This window comes from Fusarium redolens (genome assembly GCF_020744475.1).
Source record: "Fusarium redolens strain MPI-CAGE-AT-0023 chromosome Unknown BKA55scaffold_24, whole genome shotgun sequence".
Classification (NCBI taxonomy): domain Eukaryota; kingdom Fungi; phylum Ascomycota; class Sordariomycetes; order Hypocreales; family Nectriaceae; genus Fusarium; species Fusarium redolens.
Window position 1 is genome coordinate 407368 of NW_025763687.1, and position 17593 is coordinate 424960.

The following is a 17593-nucleotide window of genomic DNA, read 5'->3' on the forward strand; positions in this document are numbered from 1 at the left end:
TGACGCTGCAAAACTGCGATATCTTCTCGAGTCCATGGGCGAGGCCGCGGTCGAGGACCAGGGGCGCAGAAATGCGTGGAGAGCGTCGGTCAAGGTGCGGCATGACCGAGTTGCCGAGCCCTGCATTGCTATTTCTCGCGGCGAGGATTTTGCTGATCATTTCGATACGTGGTACCTGGCAAGAGCGTTCCCCAGTTTGTTCCCCAGAGGTATAGGTGGACCCCGACAGGTCGAAGAATGGGTCGTTGCTGAGAGAGAGGTTGCTCTCCAAATTTGCGAGGCAAAGTTCGCTGCGCGACGGCTGGTTTCATCGCGGAACATGACCCTAGAAGCATGGGCAAAGTTAGTGCAGCGACACGGTGGGCGATTTGCGTCGCATCCTGTCTTCCTCTTTCTCGTCTTCAACATAGGGGTGCGGTCGAGGAACCGCCGAGCGAGTATGGCAAGCATGCGGAAAAGCGATTTTCCACAAGTAGAGCGCACAATCAAGGAATTGACAGCCGCGAGGCTCGAAAAGGCGAGTATCGAGCTGGAGTCCTCCGGTAAGACTGCAGATCCGACTGTCAACCAGCTGCTGAGGAGCCTGTCATTATATGGCTATCGTCAACCAATGTCAAGGGAAAGTCGATTGACCATGCGGCGGAAGATCAAGTCCCTGATAGTTCGTTACGGCATCCCTGTCGATCTGGTTCACGCTCAACCCGAACGATATCACTAACCCGATCAAGCTGAAGCTGACGGCGTATCGTACCCGCGAAACCGAGGAAGCCGAAGAGTTTCTGAGAAGTCTTAATCAAGCGTACAAGAGGGCCCGACTCGCCATATTAGATCCTGTCAGTTCGGCCATGTTCTTCCACCGGGAGGTGTCCATGTTTTTTTGAACACTACGTGAACGTTGGGGAGGAGTCGGTGTTAGGCCTCGTCAGCCAGTACTACGGGGCGGTAGAGACGAACGAGAGGGGCGCTCTCTACCTTCACGGCCTCCTCTGGCTCCAGGGAAACATGCATCTAAGTACCCTTTCGAGGGATGTTTAGGGAGAGGAGCACGTCGCATACCGGAAACGAGTGATCGATTACGTGGACAGCATATTCTCGGAGGTTCGTCGTTCACCAAGTCGAGGCATAGAACCGAGAACAACTGACACGTCCAGCAGGATCTTGACGAAGGAGCATCAGCTGTCGTGCGAGCGGAGAGGTCGGTAACGGCAGAGATTTCTGGGCTGATAGGCAATACGCGTCAATTCACCGCATCTTTCGAGGAGGAGGCAAACTACAGTGCCGGCGCCATACAAGTCCACACGCATCGTCCAACGTGCGTCAAGTATGTCATTGGCAGGCAACAGAAACGGAATCCTTGCCGGTTTGGCGCACCTTGGCAAGTGGTAGAGAAGACCTGTTTCACGGAGGACGGACTTCAGCGTATTCGACGCGGTCACAGGCTAGTGAATCGATGGAACAAAGCGATGGTTGTGGGGTTGCGACACAACCACGACATCTCCTTCATCGTGACGAAATGCAAGGGTTTGTCGCTGATATATTATGTAACAAATTATGCGACCAAGGTCGAGGACCCGGTGTGGAGAGGATCGTGGCAGCCAAAGAGCTGATCCGACTCCTGGGTGACGGCAAGGCGAGAAGTCAGCCGAATGACACACGAAGCTCGACTGGAAACGCCGAGGGCCAAAACCAAACATGGCAGTTCCTGCTGCGGGTCGCCAACCGAATTTTCACGGAACGAACTTTGTCGCAGGTCGAGGTGGTGGCCTATTTCCAGGGTTATGGCACGGAATTCACGAACAGCAATGCCTGGGCGTTTCTGAACTTATGCACCATGTATTGGCATGTCTTCCGGCGATGGCACCTCTTGAGACTCGCTGTTGGTAGGGTTGACGGAGACGAGCAGGCTGCAGAGACGGTCATGCTGGGTGAGGCGGGACAGAGGATCTCATTGTTACAAGCGTATCCGCACCGCGGCAGAGCTTTGGAGGGTCTGGCTCTATACGACTACATGTCGGTCGTTAAGCTGAAGCGGAAGGGGCAGGGTGTCGCCTAACTAGACAGGTCCTGGCCGTCATCCAAATCATGGATCCAGACGCTGCGGCGGCCGAAACAACAGGCCATCGTCTGCCTCGACGGATATTTAGCCATGGATTTCGCCGAGGAGGATGATTCTTATCACAAAAGGTATGTCAGAGGGAGGGCCGCGACGCAAAGCCTGACTCACGCAACCTGCGTCAGAGCAGCAGTACAACACCTTGCGCGCTTTGTCCCGTGGGACATGTTACTTTGCGAGGTATCTGATGACATCAACAACATCTGGGAAAGACACAAGGCGTGTCTTCCCAGGCGCATTGCATGGCTAGCAGATAATATACAGCTGCTGCGGCGATCCGCCGAGGATGTGGCGCTGGATGCCCGGCAGTGGGGGGTCCTGTCTGGCGAAAGCGATCCGATTACTGATGCGACCGGATCGCACAGCACCGAGAGGGATGGATCGCAGAACGCAGCAGTGTATCGGCCGGAAGGCATTGGTAGAGCGGCCCGCCTGATCGATGTATTGAGGAATGCGATAACGCGAACGGGGATAACGGCCGGGTCGAAAGAGATCTCCGCAATGGTCGAGCAAATGTTCCAGTTCCAGGAGACCGCATTGACGTCCGAGGAGGACCTGAATACCGCGATCATCCTGAACGATGGCCTCAGCCCTCTTCGAGGGACCGTTTCGAGTACGGGAACGCCAGAGCAAGAGCAACTAAGGGCTATCAAGTCGCAGCAAATCAGCCTCTCCCGTGAGCGGGAAAAGGCTATTCAGGGGATGCAGAGTTGGCCGGGCGCTACGATAGCCATCGACAGAGCCACAGCGCGCGGAGGGTCTGAAGGCTTAGAGCAACAGAACGGGCAGGCCGCGACTGCCGACTGGATGGAGGACACGGGCCCATCAACAAGCATCATGTTCGGTCTGTCCACATCGTTTTGTGAGGTCGGGAGACAAGTGGCCAAGTCCCTGACGCTCAACAGAAGACAGAGCATAGCCTTCTGGCTGATCTGCCGCCAACTTGGCCAGGTGCGCCGAGATGAGCATTGCACCTCGCAGCTATGCCTATTCATCGGAGGCGAAGGAGGTACCGGCAAATCGCGGGTCATCACCGCCATCGCCGAGCTGTTCGCCCGTAGGTCACAGTCGCATCGCTTGCTCGTGACTGCAACGTCCGGCACAGCGGCGGCAAACATTAATAGAATCACCATCCATTCAGCTTGCAATTTCTCCAAAGACACGACTACGAGAACAGGCCGCGCAGGGGAGCCGGACAGCTTCGCGCCATCTAGCTCGGCAGGCCTTCGTATCGACGGGCAGGCCAAGATGGACTGGCAAGAGAAATATGCACTGATAATAGATGAGGTCAGCATGTTGGATGCGAGGACGCTATACGCAGTCAATGAGCAGCTGCGGAGGCTTCGAGAGTCAACTGAAGATTTCGGCGATATCCCAGTAATTATATTTTGCGGGGACTTCCACCAGTTTCATCCAGTACAGGAGAGGTCAATACCGCTCCCAAGCTCAAGCTTCCCATGCGGGCAAGGCCACGGCTTCGGCCCCGCGCAGCAAAGGCAACACGACGTCGCCCACGCCCTGTGGAGGAAGTTCACCGTGGTGATGCTCAAGGAAAAAGTTCGTGCCGCGCAAGATCCACGACTACGCAGACTCTTAACGCGTGTTCGGCAGGGAGCCCAGGATCAGTCGGATGTCGAGTTTCTGAACAGCAACTGCTATCACGAGGGGAGACGCATTCCATGGGAGTCGGGTATCACAGTGGTGACGCCACTCAACAGGAACCGATGGGACCTGAATGTAGAGGCAACACTCGCGTTCCAGAGGCAGCGACACGCCCCTCTCCGCATCTTCGTTTCCGAGCATAAGTGGAAAAACGGTGAGCCGACGGAGGAGGAAGCGGTCATGATGTTGGGCCAAGGCGATGATAGCGCTATATCGATGCCTGCTGTGTTCATGTTTGTCCCCGGCATGCCGGTCGTCGTGAACCAGAATATGCATCAAGGACTAAAACGTGTCAACGGCGCTAGATATGAGGCAGTGAGGGTTGTTCTCGACAAGGCCTATCCGGGCCATCGGATTAATGCTGATACGGTCCTCCACTTCGGGCCGCCCGCGGGGCTCCTGCTAGCGTCGGAGACGACGAGCGACCTCCGCTTTGTCGGAATGCCTGCAGGTATCATGCTCTTGACGCCTGTAAGTGTCAAAATCAAGTGCGTAAGAAAGCGGCCATGGCAGCAACATGACGTTTCCCGCAAGGGCTTGCCGTGCGCCCCGGCGTTCGCATGTACGGACTACAAGGTACAGGCGAGAACGTTAGACCGGTCGCGCTAGAGCTCCGGGGGACGAGAACCACGAACATCGACGGCCTGCTGGTCCCAAGCCAGTGTGACCCATACAGTCTGTACGTTCAGCTGTCGAGGTGCAGATCACTTGACGGCATCACGCTACTCTCCGAGGCGCGAGAGAGGGACTTCGTGGGAAACGTGGTGCCAGTGGAGATGGCACAGGCTGAGCTGAGATTGGAGGAGATGAGCGAACAGACAGTGAGGCAAGCAGAGTCGATGATTTGGTCGGAAGACAACACTGGGGACTGGTGCAGGGCAGACGTTGCAGAGGAACGTTGAGGAATTTTGAGACGGCGCGAACTACGCGAGTGGGGTTCGCCACGGCGATGACAAGTTCAAATTCACGTGAATTTTTGAGGGGGGACTTGGCCTGGCCCCGCTTTTTCGTCCGTCCTCTAGACGCCTTTCGTTCCTCAAGGCATCTGGTATCGGAAAGCGGGGTCAGTTAATTTTAGCAGCAAGGTAGCCGGAGCGAGTCGCCAGGTCAATTGCAACAGGCCAGTACATTGGTATCTACAACCAAGTTGACACGAGCCGATAAAGGAAAGGACTCTATTTTTTCTATGCACTCCCACTTTGTCCAGAGCTATGAGGTTTTTATTGTGACTGTACAAGCAACAATCAAGGGCTGGCGATTGTGATTACAGCAAGAGCTGGCATGTTCCGTTTCTGATGGAAGAATGGCCTCAAAATGGCATTTTCTCGTTCTCGCTGTAGCATTGATTGAACTGTCAAATCGCATGTCACCAATTAATTTTGTCTTGAACCCCATCTACAGCATGAAGCTAGGTTTGGTAACAATTCAACTGATTGCAATGCCATTCAATTTCCTGAAAAATTGCCGTGATAAACAGCCGACCCCGCACCAAGGTCCTCTGTTTGCGCGGATAGACGAGGGCTTACCTAATATGTTTGGAAGTTGTATTGCTGTTGTTCCATCGATATCGTCAAGAAGAGCCTGAATTCTTGAACTTTTCACTGCCTTTCGAATGCCGGGGTCCATGTTGATTGACTGGAAATTTGACTGGTTCAATAGGGCCTGCTGGAGGTCGGTTCTTCTTAGATTTCATCGCATGATGCGGTGCTTCGTCGGTGATAGGTGGTGCTGAAAGGTTGAGGGAAGCTCTACAGACGCGGATCGATCGAGGGGCGTGTTGGACAGTCGCTGGTGTTGCTGTGATGGTTGGCAGATCCGTCGTGGTTCTCATAAGCCATGGCGGTGTTTCACATTGCACCATATGGTGACCCTTGGATGGAGAGAAACAAAGCGCGACATTGCAGCGATTGTGGTTGATTGTTAGGATTAGCCTAGTCTAAAGCGGGTGATTTGTTGTCCCCCTAACGGGTGGTCGGTGATCCGAGGTGGGTATGGGACAGGGGATGAAGCAGTCAACAGGCGGAGACTTCCAATCGCTCGAGAGGAGAATACTTACTTAGTCGTATGGCCTCAGGCCCTGGAATGGGAAGAAAAAGGTGGTGTTTTGATTGCGCATAGGTCCAGGAGGCAAGTTTCGATGTTTGCTTACAAAATATCTCGTTGCCACTCTTATCACCTACTCGTTGAACGGCAACCATCTACTAAATTTGTCGACCTTGTTATTTGGACATCCCGTGACAAATTTCTGATGCACTCCCCGACTCCACACCTCAGCCCTGTTTTTAGGCAGTGGCAAAAACGCTTAAACGACAAGAAAGGAAGCCATATTACTATGAATGGTCAAGCCAGCCTAAATCAAGCTTTCTCGGTAAGTTAAACTGTCAAAGCTCTGGTGCGTGTTATTAAACGTTCCAAATGGAGTCACAAATCAGTAGTTATCGGCCTGCTAGCGTCTTCAAACAGGGGCATGATCTACTGACATAATGAAGATTATGGGGTAGCAAAAGTAAATACAACTTCTGGATATTAATGCTACTACAGTCAGAATGGAAATACGCATGTGGATACACATCCTACATACCTTCCGCTTTGTGCTGACTGTCGAACCTCCTTTCACTCGAGTCAAGCCACACGGAGTTGTATGGTTTACTTGGCAGTGTCCTAGCTAGCCTGGCTCGAATTAGTACTAGACAATGTGGAAAAAAACATGGAGAGGCGACCTATATTTCCATGTAAACGCTACAGGAATATGATGCATATGAGGAATATGCAGGGGTTTTGTTGACATGTTCATCCAGGTGATCCTTGACAGGTTTGTTGGCGCTAGCAAACATCGCGAAGCAACGACGTTTCATCTGCTCCGCCGAACTGTTTGCCTGTATTGTGAGAGTTCTCGTTTTTCTGTTAAATGCCTTACGTATCTTGGTCATATCCCTCTCAAGTTGCGACTGTGCATCTAGAGTACTTTACAAGAATCAGGTCCAACATCCATCCTGCTTCTACTACCATCTGACGAAGAATCATGCCTGTGCAACTCCTACCAGCATCCGCTGCTGCATTTGCCCCTCGAGCTTCATCGGTTAATGTTGCCTTGGGCTCAAAGGTTGAACCGTGGCTCACACAAACTCTGAAGCGTATTAATAGGGTCAAACTCCCTCTTAACTCCGTACTGCAGCACCAGCGATGTCTCACCGAAACTCTTTCGTCGCCGAATGCCATCTGGACCTTGACATCGCTTATGCTACCCAAGACACCCGAGTCTGGCTTTAAGCGCGATGCCAGCAATCCTCTATTCGAAGCCATCATGAACTATGAGCTCATCCATGTTGAGGCTTACGTTGTTCATGTCGACATGGTTCTGCGAAATGAGGTCTCCTACAAGCTCACAAAAGATACCATCGATGCGCTCGTTGAGTACCACAAGGAGATTCACTGTGTCGATGCAAATGCCAGCACATACGACTGGACAGGCAAGGAGCAGCAGTGTAAGAAGCTTCATGAAGACTTTGTCCAGGGCATCAATAAGTTTGTTTTTTGCACCCACGTCGCTGCCCTTGAGGGGCTTGAGGAGGGGGGTACCGGCGAACTCCTCTGCGAAAAGAGTGAGGAGGTCAAGAACTGCATCAGTGTTCTTATAAAGCCTCTGCTACCTCCCCCTCTCCCCCGTGTCGTTGAAGTTGTCCGACGACCTATCCTGCTATCTAGCTCTCTTGTCAACAATATATGGTCGCAACATGGTATTTACGGCAACCTCGTTGCTGTGGATTCATGGAGTGCACTTCCCTCAAGCCCTAGTATCCCATCATGGGCCGACTCAAACACAAGTCCTATGACCATGAGCGATGTGTCACCTACTCCCGCATTCACTCACTCTCTCTATGACTAGCGCAAATGCTCAACTCAAGTAACAGTCCCTATCCCCGCGCTGCCCCTCCCTATCATGCTTGCTCCCGCCCATTGGGATGCTAGTGTGGGTATGGAACACATGGGCGGTATGGGTAGCTTTGGCAGTTGTCCATGTGAGTATGCCACCACGAGGCGAGAATTCTAGCACGTAACCTTTAGCATGTCCCTTAGCTAATCTCTGCCTAGTTAATATGTGATCAGGATTTTCTGTCAGTAACGCGTTAGGATCTACTATGGGGTCGGATTACGATTACATGTGATCAACTGTGGCTGTTATCATTCTACTTAGCGAACCTAGTGGGTTTAGAATTGTTTACCATAGACAGAATCTTCTCTTGAATGTCACGGCGGCACGTTTCTGTCATGATAGAGTGACAGGTTTAATAATGTGAGACATATCGATAGAACCATCGTTGGCCAATCTGGTGCTGTGCCTCTCCGTGAGGGATATGAAGATGTTGCCAGTTGACTGTCCATTCCAAAGAGCAAACATGCCCATATGAAGGATACGCTTTCACCTCCTCACTTTCAACTGCGTGAAGTGAAAAGAAGAAGTCCGTCACACCTGAAATACAAGATCACAACTATGTTTTATCTCGAGAACCCCATCTCCATTCAAGTTGCTAGCCAAGAAGAAGCCCAGGAAGTAACGTAACGCAACCCCCCCCCCCCCAAAAGCTTTGCATCCGTATCTTCATACTCGCTAATGTCCTTGACGGGTCTGGCGCATGAACTAGCAGTGAGACCAGCTTTGAAGAATCTACCATCAGTAATTTCCTCGGCCATCTTGACGTCATCCCCAGCCGATGTCTCCATATTGGCATTCTTCTGAGCCTCTTCCTGTCGCTTATCAACACCCTCGGCCTTGCCCTTAGCCTGTAGATGAATCGATAAGCGATCTCTCTGACTAGAAATAGGGTTGAGACGCCGGTTGAAGAATTCTATAACTTCGAGCTTGGTCAGAAGCTTAATTTGTGCGGCGTCGCGTTGGGTTGTTATCGGTTCGTGTTAGTGCCGGGCGGACTCCTTGTCCAAGTTCCTAGGTTTCTCTTACCGCCAAACAATCAAACTCCGTTTGGGGCCCTCGAACTCTGTATCATTCATCTTCTCCAATGTGTCCGCATATCTCACGAGGAAGGCCTCGCTACAAGAATCAAGAAACTCTGGTGCCATCTCACTCTGTATGAGGAAGCGGAAGCCATACGTCATATAGAAAGTCCGGGGCTTGCTGAAGACAATGTAGCCAAATGGCTCCTTAGTTCGGAGCTGATCAAAGGCTGGCCCACGGAGGATCTGGCCCACGTATCAGAGTCTTGGTTCGAATATCGCGATCCTCCCTGCTGCCAACATAAAATCAAGTCTCGACGCAGTGGTTGACTTTGGCAGGATCCTTGAAGGTCTTTCTGAAGACGTAGTTGGAGCCTTCGGTCAGGATAGGAGACCGCAGGATAGGCTACTGGGCCTTGAGCAAGACCCGGGGCTTCAATATGGACGCCACCATGTCAGTTGCTTTGAGAGCATCCTCCTTGTACATGTTGCCATGTACGTACACCTCAATGAACACCTGGCCAAGCATCTGCTTCTGGAACAACCTGATACCTTCCAAGTGACACTCGAAAGCTCCGCTGCCAGCTCCTCTACTATGACGTCCCACTCGGGGGCATTGAGCTAATTGGTGTAGTCACCAACCTGATGGTAGGACGACTGTTGCTGCCAGTTGTAACCTCGGGTTAGGCGCTCCCTTACAGTCTCAAAACGATATTTCTTGATATCTAAGTCCCGCATTGTTGTAACGATTTGATCCAAGAGCACAGGGAGCTTATCATTATAGCCGCTAACGTCCAAGAACAAGCCACGAGAATCAAGACTGGCGTTGTACTGCAATCCAGCCAGCTCCGCGTCGTATGAGTACACCTCGAGCGCATCACGGACCAGATCCAAGAACAGTCGAGCCTTGACGTTGTTTTCTGCCGAAGCATAGAAAAATCGGCCCTGCAGGCCTGACCTTACCTAATTAGGATAGACCCACTTAATTCAAGTAAGTCAACTCAACGCAAGCCGGCCAATCAAAATTCAACTAAATTCAACTCAGACCCTCCAAGCCAAGCCCCTGAAAAAGCCGGCTTGAATAGAGTTGTTGGAAGCGTTGGGTCGAAGTCGATGCCTTGTACATGTTTGCGAGGTGGGAGGAGGCCCAGTTGGTAAAGAATAGCTCGTGGCTATCCCCGATCCGGCCAGGCCCAGAGATGGGCTTGGCTGGAAGGCCAACGACGCTGGTGAAGTAAAGGTGGAATAGAGGGATGTAATGGTTTTCGGCCTGGCTGGCTGTGAGACAGTTTCTCGGTCGCCATAGCCCATACTGAACTGCTGATGTAGGTATGAAAAGGCACGTATCTAATCGCTCAACGACCGATTGCGGACGAGAAGACGCTCGAATCTTTCCTGCATAATAGCGTGGAGGATCCTGTGAGAGCCATCATACAAGAGCTCAAACAGGAGGAAGAGGTCAGGAGGTCGTTCCAGATTGGAGATGGTGTCATCTTTGAGAACCACCCGCATGCGCTCAGCGACGTTGCGGAGGAAGCCATCGAGAGGGAGACGCTATCAATACTACCGCGGACGCCGGACCATCGAAGAGATCTCAAGCAGCTGCGACCGGATCAGATCTGCGTCTATCGATCCGACAATACTGCGTCTTCCCGGCGCACCATGCTTTACGTTTCCGAGTATAAGCCGCCGCACAAGTTGAGCGCTCAGCATCTGCGTGCCGGTCTGCGCATCATGGACATACACGAGGAAGTGGTGAACCGCAGGACAATTCCGACTTCGGTGGACCCTGATGCACGCTTTCAGTACCACGCAGAAAAGCTGACGGCATCTGCCGTGACGCAGACCTATCATTACATGATCGAAAGTGGCCTTGAATATGGCCTGCTGACTACTGGCGAAGCTATTGTGTTTCTCAAAGTGGATTGAAATGACCCCGAGACCCTGTACTATCACCTAGCCGAGCCTGGTCCGGAGGTGACAGCCCATCCAAACCGAAGGAGTGCCACCCAATCACGGCCGGTTTCAAGGCAGTTCAAACATACGTTTCTGCGGAACCCATTCTATATCAGACCGACGCTTTTCACCTTGCTTTGAGACTGGTACATACCAACGCTTTCAAACGTCGACACTTTCAGGATCTAGTTCGTTCCTGCCGCTTTATGGTACTCCACCGGCCCTCCACTGTCCATCTGAAGGCCCGCTGGTTAAGCTCATCCTTCCAGGCATGTTGTTCCTTCATGACGGTCTTCTAGTATCCGTTCGTCCTAATATTGGCATTCAATGACATTTCCAGTCTGCTAAATATTCCCATTCCTCAGGACACTGGTTTATTTTGATCAACCCCAAATAAACGTCACCTCTGTTTCTTGCGGCGTGGACAATAAGACGCCAACCGCATTCCATTGTTTCAAACTCCCAACCCCCCGTCTTGTCCTCTGGTTCTTCAGTTGGCATGTCCACCCCGTAGAATGGTATGACGAACCAACTGCGATCATTTTCAGGTTTTACAGAAGGTTCAAAATCTTCTCCTAAGGTTGATGGTCAACGTAGCAATTATTAATGCCTTCAGTTGGGGTCGATACTCACGTGTTTCTTTGGCGGCCCTCCTTCCGACAAAGTAGATCTTTGGGCTGCCTTCGTCAACGTCGCGACGATCCGCTAGGCATCACACTCAATGCGTCAGTCCCTGGTATTGTCAGTTGAAGATGATACTCACCCAACTTCTCGTAGATGCTCTAAACAAGGCACTATTTAATGCTGCATTCTATTTCAAGGTCTTACGACTGCTAAGTCTTCCAAAAAGCAACAATACTGTTAAAAATGGGATATCTTATACATTTAGCATGCTCCAATCTTTAAAAGCCTCCTAGTGCGTGCTTATCTATATGCTTTTCAATAATTCTTCCAAAAAGTTAAATGGCATTGCACACAGTTGAATCGTCACTGTACGTGCGTAATTTCATGATTCATACTGGGTTCGAGACAAAGTTGATTGATGACACGCCAGCTCATAGCTCTATCAGTGTTACAGAGGGAACGATAAAAATGCCAATTGGAAGTTCGTCTTTCAGCCGAGTCGGTTTCGAGAACAGCACCAATCTTACTTACTACTGGTAAAGACCACATAAGTAACAAGGACGGAACAAACAGGTCGCAAAACGATGGTGCAAATACGTGGAAGAGTTGGTTGGTTTTAAATTATTTTGACTGATAGATGTATTCGAAAATAAGTTGTAAGGAGGCATTTGCAATTCCTCCATGTTGATATGCATACACCTGCGCATCGCAACGGCGATAGATAACCCAGATCTCAGCCTAACGTTTACCATGAAGAACAAACTCGATATGACAGATACGCAAGAATTAATTGTAAAGTTTGAAAAATTGAAGAATCAACAGAAGAATCACGGCCACTTTGAACCAAGACTCCTCAGGTAGACTGGGCAGACGGAATTGGAAGTTGAAGCTACCAGACGACTTGCAAATGGGATTCTCAATGTTCCAGCTAGGCTGGAAGGTAACCGATGCCGTGAATATGTTTTGTTTAGAAGCCATATGGGGCTGCCGGGGCGGAGGCGGAGGCGGAGGCAGATGTGCCAGACCGGGCCCAAGGTTCATGTATGCTGCATGAGAAGCGTTGAAAGGGAAAGTTCGATGAGTCGATGTGTTTGTTTCCTCTAGGATACGGCCTTCACTCTGGCAGGTATCCAGAGTTGTCAAAAGAGCTCGGCGAATTGCATTGCCGCTGCTGAGCTCTGGGTATTGGCCTCGTTCGCCAAGTAAGTAGCTAAGGATCAACACCAAAGCTATCTCAATGCCGTCCGGCGGGATACCTCTCCAATCAACGTCTGGTCGTCGTATATCCTCGAAACGGTGGAATAGGGTGATATCCTCGACATCGCAACTCTTGTCATCCGTAAAGGCTACAGGAGATGTCTTGTTATCTTTCCATGTTAAGATGTATTTGAACCACTTGAGTTCTTCAGTCAAATTCTCTTCGTAATTATCGCCTGAGTCTTGTCTTGGACTGGTATTGGTGCGTTTGTGAAGCCTTCCGCGGATATAGTCCAGAAAACCTTGCGGACCACGATCTTCCAAATGTCGTATAAAATATCCCAGGTCGCGTGGCTGCTTCTCCGTAGCGATAAAGATGGAAAATGATTGGGCAAGAAAGTTGAGTTGACACCAACTGAGGCCGTCAGCATTGTTTGTAGGGGTATCATCTGGCTCATTGAGATGCCCTCTAGATTCCGACGGCGTGTTACCGGGTTGGGAGAGAGACATGTTTCTGGGACCGAACGGTCGAGATTGGTTTGACTTAGAGAAAAGAGGATAAAAGAAGTACGACAACAAAGAAATGAATGCAATTTCAAGTCTGGGAGGTCGCTTATATACTCATTGAACCTTTCGGTGTCACAGGCAACATAACACTAAACCCCCCTTTCCATCCCGCACTCATGGTTAGGCAGAAACTCTTCTGGCCTGCTTATCTTTTCTTCTCCAAATTTTATGACAAATCGTTTTTGTGGACGGCTCAGGATGCATGCTACGTTACAAGCTGCATGTTTTACCCTAGCAGACGCTGTTGCCTGAAAGGAATGGCAGAGCCGCAGAGACCTCTTTCTACACGATGCAAGAATAAACTAGCCGCCCAGGTTTCAGTCATCCTGCTTGGTCAGTAGGAACTCAACAGAAGGCCGCTGAGCGTATTCAAAGTTCAAAGGGAACACGTTGTAGTTGGCCAACATTTCAACGTTGCAGCCATAAAACTAGGATACGTAACCGTGGCCGTTGATTCATCTGGGACATCAGACTACGCTCTCATGGCTTACTCCTTTCTGTACATCCTAAACTTGCTGTGGATGCACCGTAAGCCTCACCAGCGACTTAGAATATCCAAGTCAACCATGACAACCCGTCCTAACTTCGTCATGTCATACGGTTAGATGTACATTTGTTACAAGCCTCAATTTCGACTCCAGCGAAGTCTGCGTTGACTGTAAAGTATCTTCACGGCCGATATCAGTATGATGAGAAAATGGAGTCAGCCATTTGATACAGCTCTATGGTAGTCTGGAAATTTTGCCGCAGGAACACTCTCATACATTGTCTGGTGCATCGAGTCCTTTCCATACCCCGACGCTCCTTCCCTCCTCATACCAGCGGGTGTGCTACTACAGGCAGTCTGAACAGTTTCAATGCAACAAATATCCAAATCAGCCTCGGCAAATAGCCAACAAGATAATGGAGGATTCCTTCATTCGCCAGCAATTGTAAAGCAGCCATCGGTCCATGAAGCACATTGCATGAAGCGTAATCGCATCCCACACGATCTCTCACGAGCTTTCCTTCGGCACACAATGACTATCAAGTCAGGTACAGGATTTCCTCTTCTTCGTCGAGAACCTTTGCAACGACGTGTTCCCACCAAGGACGCCTCTTACTGATAGCTGCGGGGAGAGCAGTTGGGTCTGATTGGATTTGAACTTCTTTGTCAATCCATTTCCAGATGTGTTTGAGTGCTTCATACAACGGAGGGACGGTCTGGGGTGATCTATTAGTATCCTGACTCTATAGCATAGTATTACGTAGTAGACCTGGGTGAGAGCAGAACAAGCCTGCTACTAATCATAGATTGCTAAGGAAGGTGAAGGATTGCGTTTCTTTTGCACTTACACTACGGACTGGTGTTAACACAACCTCCTCGAACCAATCCTCTGCAATAGCCTTGTGTTCGGGCTTGGTGGCCAGTATACCCAGGAAAAATACTGGCAATAGAGGTGCTTGAGCTGTGAAGTGTGATCCCGATGTCGGCATAATTTTTATGCATTTGGCAAGATCCTCTAGTTTGGCAAGAACGTCAGGGTGATTTCGAGGTAGCCTAAAAGTCCAGTCAGCGCTTTTACACTATTGTTACTGGAGCGTTGTAGGTGTTGGGGTTGAAGGGAGAAGGAAGGAGAAAATTTGGGCTGTTACACAATCACTCAACCTCCCTCCTCTTCCTTCTATATTCTCATACCTCAAAAGACGGCATTGATAATAAATTATCGCAGCAATCCTCCACGCCTCAGCTGTAACCTCTGTCATGATTTGACTTGAATCGATTTTCATACCGTCTGCCTCGCGCACCCATTCTATCGTCGGGCGACCATTTCGAGCCGTCCACCAGTCTTTGCCTTCACGGCTCCATTGTGGCATCTCTTCCAGTATGCGCAATATAAACTTTGCCGTAATTGGAACCATCACGCTTTCGGGTTCTTGCTGCAGTCGAGCTGCGCAATATGTCACCTGGCTCATTAGATGCAACAGTTTCTTTGAGAACCCGCATCCTCCGTGGATTTCATACATGTCCTTCTCCGAACCATAGGTGAGCCATCTGAATCTGTCTGATTCCTTTTCGGGATTCATGGCATTTGGTGCAGGAAGAGCCATCATAGGCTGAGCCAGAATCACCCCCCGAGCAACGATGATGGAATGGGAGGCGCGGAGGTTGTCACACTGGGCATCTCCGGGTTCCCAATAACAACGGCCGGGGTCGGTTGCATCTATAAAGTCTGCGGCCAGCTTAAAGCCTTTCAGCCATCGTGGATCGTGGGGTTCCTTCAGACGTTGATTACTTAGGACAACCTGCAGCCAATCAGATTTTATCACGATAAAAGACATGACAATAACAGCAAGAAAGCTAGAACAATCATACGTACGTGTTGCATCGAAAGAAGCACAGCCATGGTAATAACTTCCTGCCCTTTCCCGATTTCCCTGCTCTCGGGTGCGTTGAGGAGCGTACTGAAATACTGATCGGCCTCGACATATAGCTGATTGGTTCGCTGCCGAATACGCTCGTCTGGCACATAATCATAGATGTAGATGCCCGCCAGGCTCTGGATGGCATGAAGGATGCCTTCGTCCTTGTGCATCGGGGCCAGGTCCTTCAACCACAAGTTTGTGTCGCTTAGCACACTCCTTCCTGGGCACCAGTTCTTGATATCTGTCGAATGATGATCAGCAAATGCCTCGCGAAAGTCCAGGGCGCCGATAAAAAGAACATACAAAACTCAAACAATCGTCTGTCGATAGTATTCATTTTGGCTTCGAGCCCGAATTGAGATGGTAGCATTCTCGGTTCACCCGTCGTCAGGGCCGGTGAAGCGTCTTGAGAACATACTGACAAGCCTGTCATCAATATTTGCGATGAAGCACTTGCCCGACCCCTTTCAATATGACTTAGGGAAATAGTCCCATCTGGCGCGGGGGATATCCCATGCGTATGCCAAGTCACAGGCAGTGTCGATACGCCGCGGCTGCGATCCACATGGTGTACTCGTGTTATGTTTGCCGTTATGTCTTCCACACCATCCTCCAATGGCAGTGGTACAGGCTCAGACGATCGTCTCGATGGAACTCGCGAAGGCCAGTTGAACTTGACATACCCGTTCACTTGTCCATTCTCTGGGCGATCATAGCGAGGGTAAGAAGACACAGGCAAGTGATCCCCACGTGAAGTGAAGGGACTGACAACGGGTCCTTTATTTTCTTTCTGCTTGGCAGTCCGCTCTTGGGAAGCAGATTCGACCGCAGGCAAAAGGCGACGTAGGCTTTGTTTCTGAGATAGAGACAGTTGAGGTCGGGGCTGAGGGGCTATGGCCTCTGGAAGATGCAGCACAGGTTGGGAGTCTACACGGAACGTCAGCTCAAGAATCGAAGACCACGATGGATGAGGCAATGAGTATCAACCAAGAGTGGGAAGAGGATAAGTTCAGTGTATTCTGAACGCACACGTCCTTCGAAACAAACGTTTGAGTCCCCGATATGGACACTATAGGTATGGTGAGAGTGAATGTGGAAAGGAGAAAAGGACAAGAAAACATGAGAAGGAGGTGATCTTCACAACCTTACCTGGAGAGAGAGGGGCCCAGGAGCTGGTGTCGCAGCTGTTGTCAGTATTTGCCGGAATCGGGTCCAACAGGACATCCAGATGTTCACCATCCCTCTTAGGGCTTTTAGGGCTTATCGGATAATCCTCCTGGTATAAGTAGCGTTTAGCGACCTTTGTGACCTCTGCGGCCCTTGGCAGGTGCGTGTCTGCCTTCCTTTTCAAGACCTGAGCCATGGCAAGAAGTGATGGCAAGTGTGGAGCTCGGCAGAGACAACAGGTTAGGCTGATTTAGCCCTCGGGAAGAGAATCGGGTATGTTTTTCGCTCGTTCAATGACTTTGCACCGGGTGGGCTAGTGGCAACTGGTTCGCTAGGGGAATGAGAAGTCAAATTTGCTGAAAGTGCACTTCACAACAAGGCAAGAAATGAGGGGGCAAGAGAAAGTTTGAAGGCACAAGGCAGCCGCAGGACCAGCAAGGGATCAATGCTGATTTTAAGGCGAGAAATGCATTAGCGACCCGAGATCCCTAGCAAAAGCAAATACATAAGCCCTGACGGGTGAGCGCCAGGGCATTGCCGATGCATGCGATTCTGATGAGCACCGGTGCTATCGACGCCGCGCATCGTCAAGGCAAATCCGATGACTGGCCGCGGATGCATTTAGCTGTGGAGATAGCCTGTAAGATCCCTTGCGGTTTTGACAGGGTTTTGAGATGCATCCATCCATAACCCTGTCTGCCCGTATGCACCTTGACCCCCATCGAGGCAAGACATTGTCACATTAGCACAGTTACCGTTGGCGCGAGTACGTACAGTAACTTAAGGTAAGGACAGCCGGGGCTGCTGGGGTCTACGATTTAGTGCCATCGCCCCAAACGCACAGACAACAAATCCCTGGGACGCACGTCTGTCAGCGCACTAGCTTGTCGCAAAACATCCCGAGTCACCCCACATGCCAAGTCCCCATTGAACAAACGTTGTCATGTG

General features: G+C 50.6%; 4 protein-coding genes across 4 annotated transcripts; 2 read left to right on the forward strand and 2 right to left on the reverse strand.

Moving 5' to 3' along the window:
• Positions 1–6797: 6797 nt before the first annotated feature.
• On the forward strand, positions 6798–7661 carry BKA55DRAFT_696875 (uncharacterized protein; the record flags this gene model as incomplete). Its single annotated transcript, XM_046200313.1, has 1 exon — positions 6798–7661. One exon carries the CDS (start codon positions 6798–6800, stop codon positions 7659–7661), a length of 864 nt encoding a protein of 287 aa, XP_046042793.1.
• A 2417-nt stretch (positions 7662–10078) lies between these two features.
• BKA55DRAFT_716421 (uncharacterized protein) lies at positions 10079–10795 on the forward strand (the record flags this gene model as incomplete). The annotated part of the gene is made up of 1 exon (XM_046200904.1): positions 10079–10795. A coding segment is annotated over one exon (579 nt), but the record flags the coding sequence as incomplete, so codon positions are not given.
• A 1863-nt stretch (positions 10796–12658) lies between these two features.
• On the reverse strand, positions 12659–13015 carry BKA55DRAFT_491169 (uncharacterized protein; the record flags this gene model as incomplete). The annotated part of the gene is made up of 1 exon (XM_046186258.1): positions 12659–13015. A coding segment is annotated over one exon (357 nt), but the record flags the coding sequence as incomplete, so codon positions are not given.
• A 1237-nt stretch (positions 13016–14252) lies between these two features.
• On the reverse strand, positions 14253–17203 carry BKA55DRAFT_583919 (fungal-specific transcription factor domain-containing protein). Its single transcript, XM_046194256.1, is given in 7 exon segments — positions 14253–14612; positions 14751–15358; positions 15433–15719; positions 15782–16256; positions 16628–16728; positions 16739–16748; positions 16839–17203. The coding sequence occupies 7 exon segments, from the start codon at positions 16839–16841 to the stop codon at positions 14360–14362; spliced, it is 1737 nt and encodes a 578-aa protein (XP_046042796.1). The 5' UTR covers positions 16842–17203; the 3' UTR covers positions 14253–14359.
• Between the last annotated feature and the right edge of the window lie 390 nt (positions 17204–17593).

What these genes read in the sequence shown, in the direction of transcription:
- BKA55DRAFT_583919 (XM_046194256.1), bottom strand. An exon ending in TGCTTCTTTCGATGCAACAC is followed by an intron (nt 15,359 to 15,432) that starts GTACGTATGATT and finishes GATTGGCTGCAG; the next exon opens with GTTGTCCTAAGTAATCAACG. An exon ending in TATCAATGCCGTCTTTTGAG is followed by an intron (nt 14,613 to 14,750) that starts GTATGAGAATAT and finishes CTGGACTTTTAG; the next exon opens with GCTACCTCGAAATCACCCTG.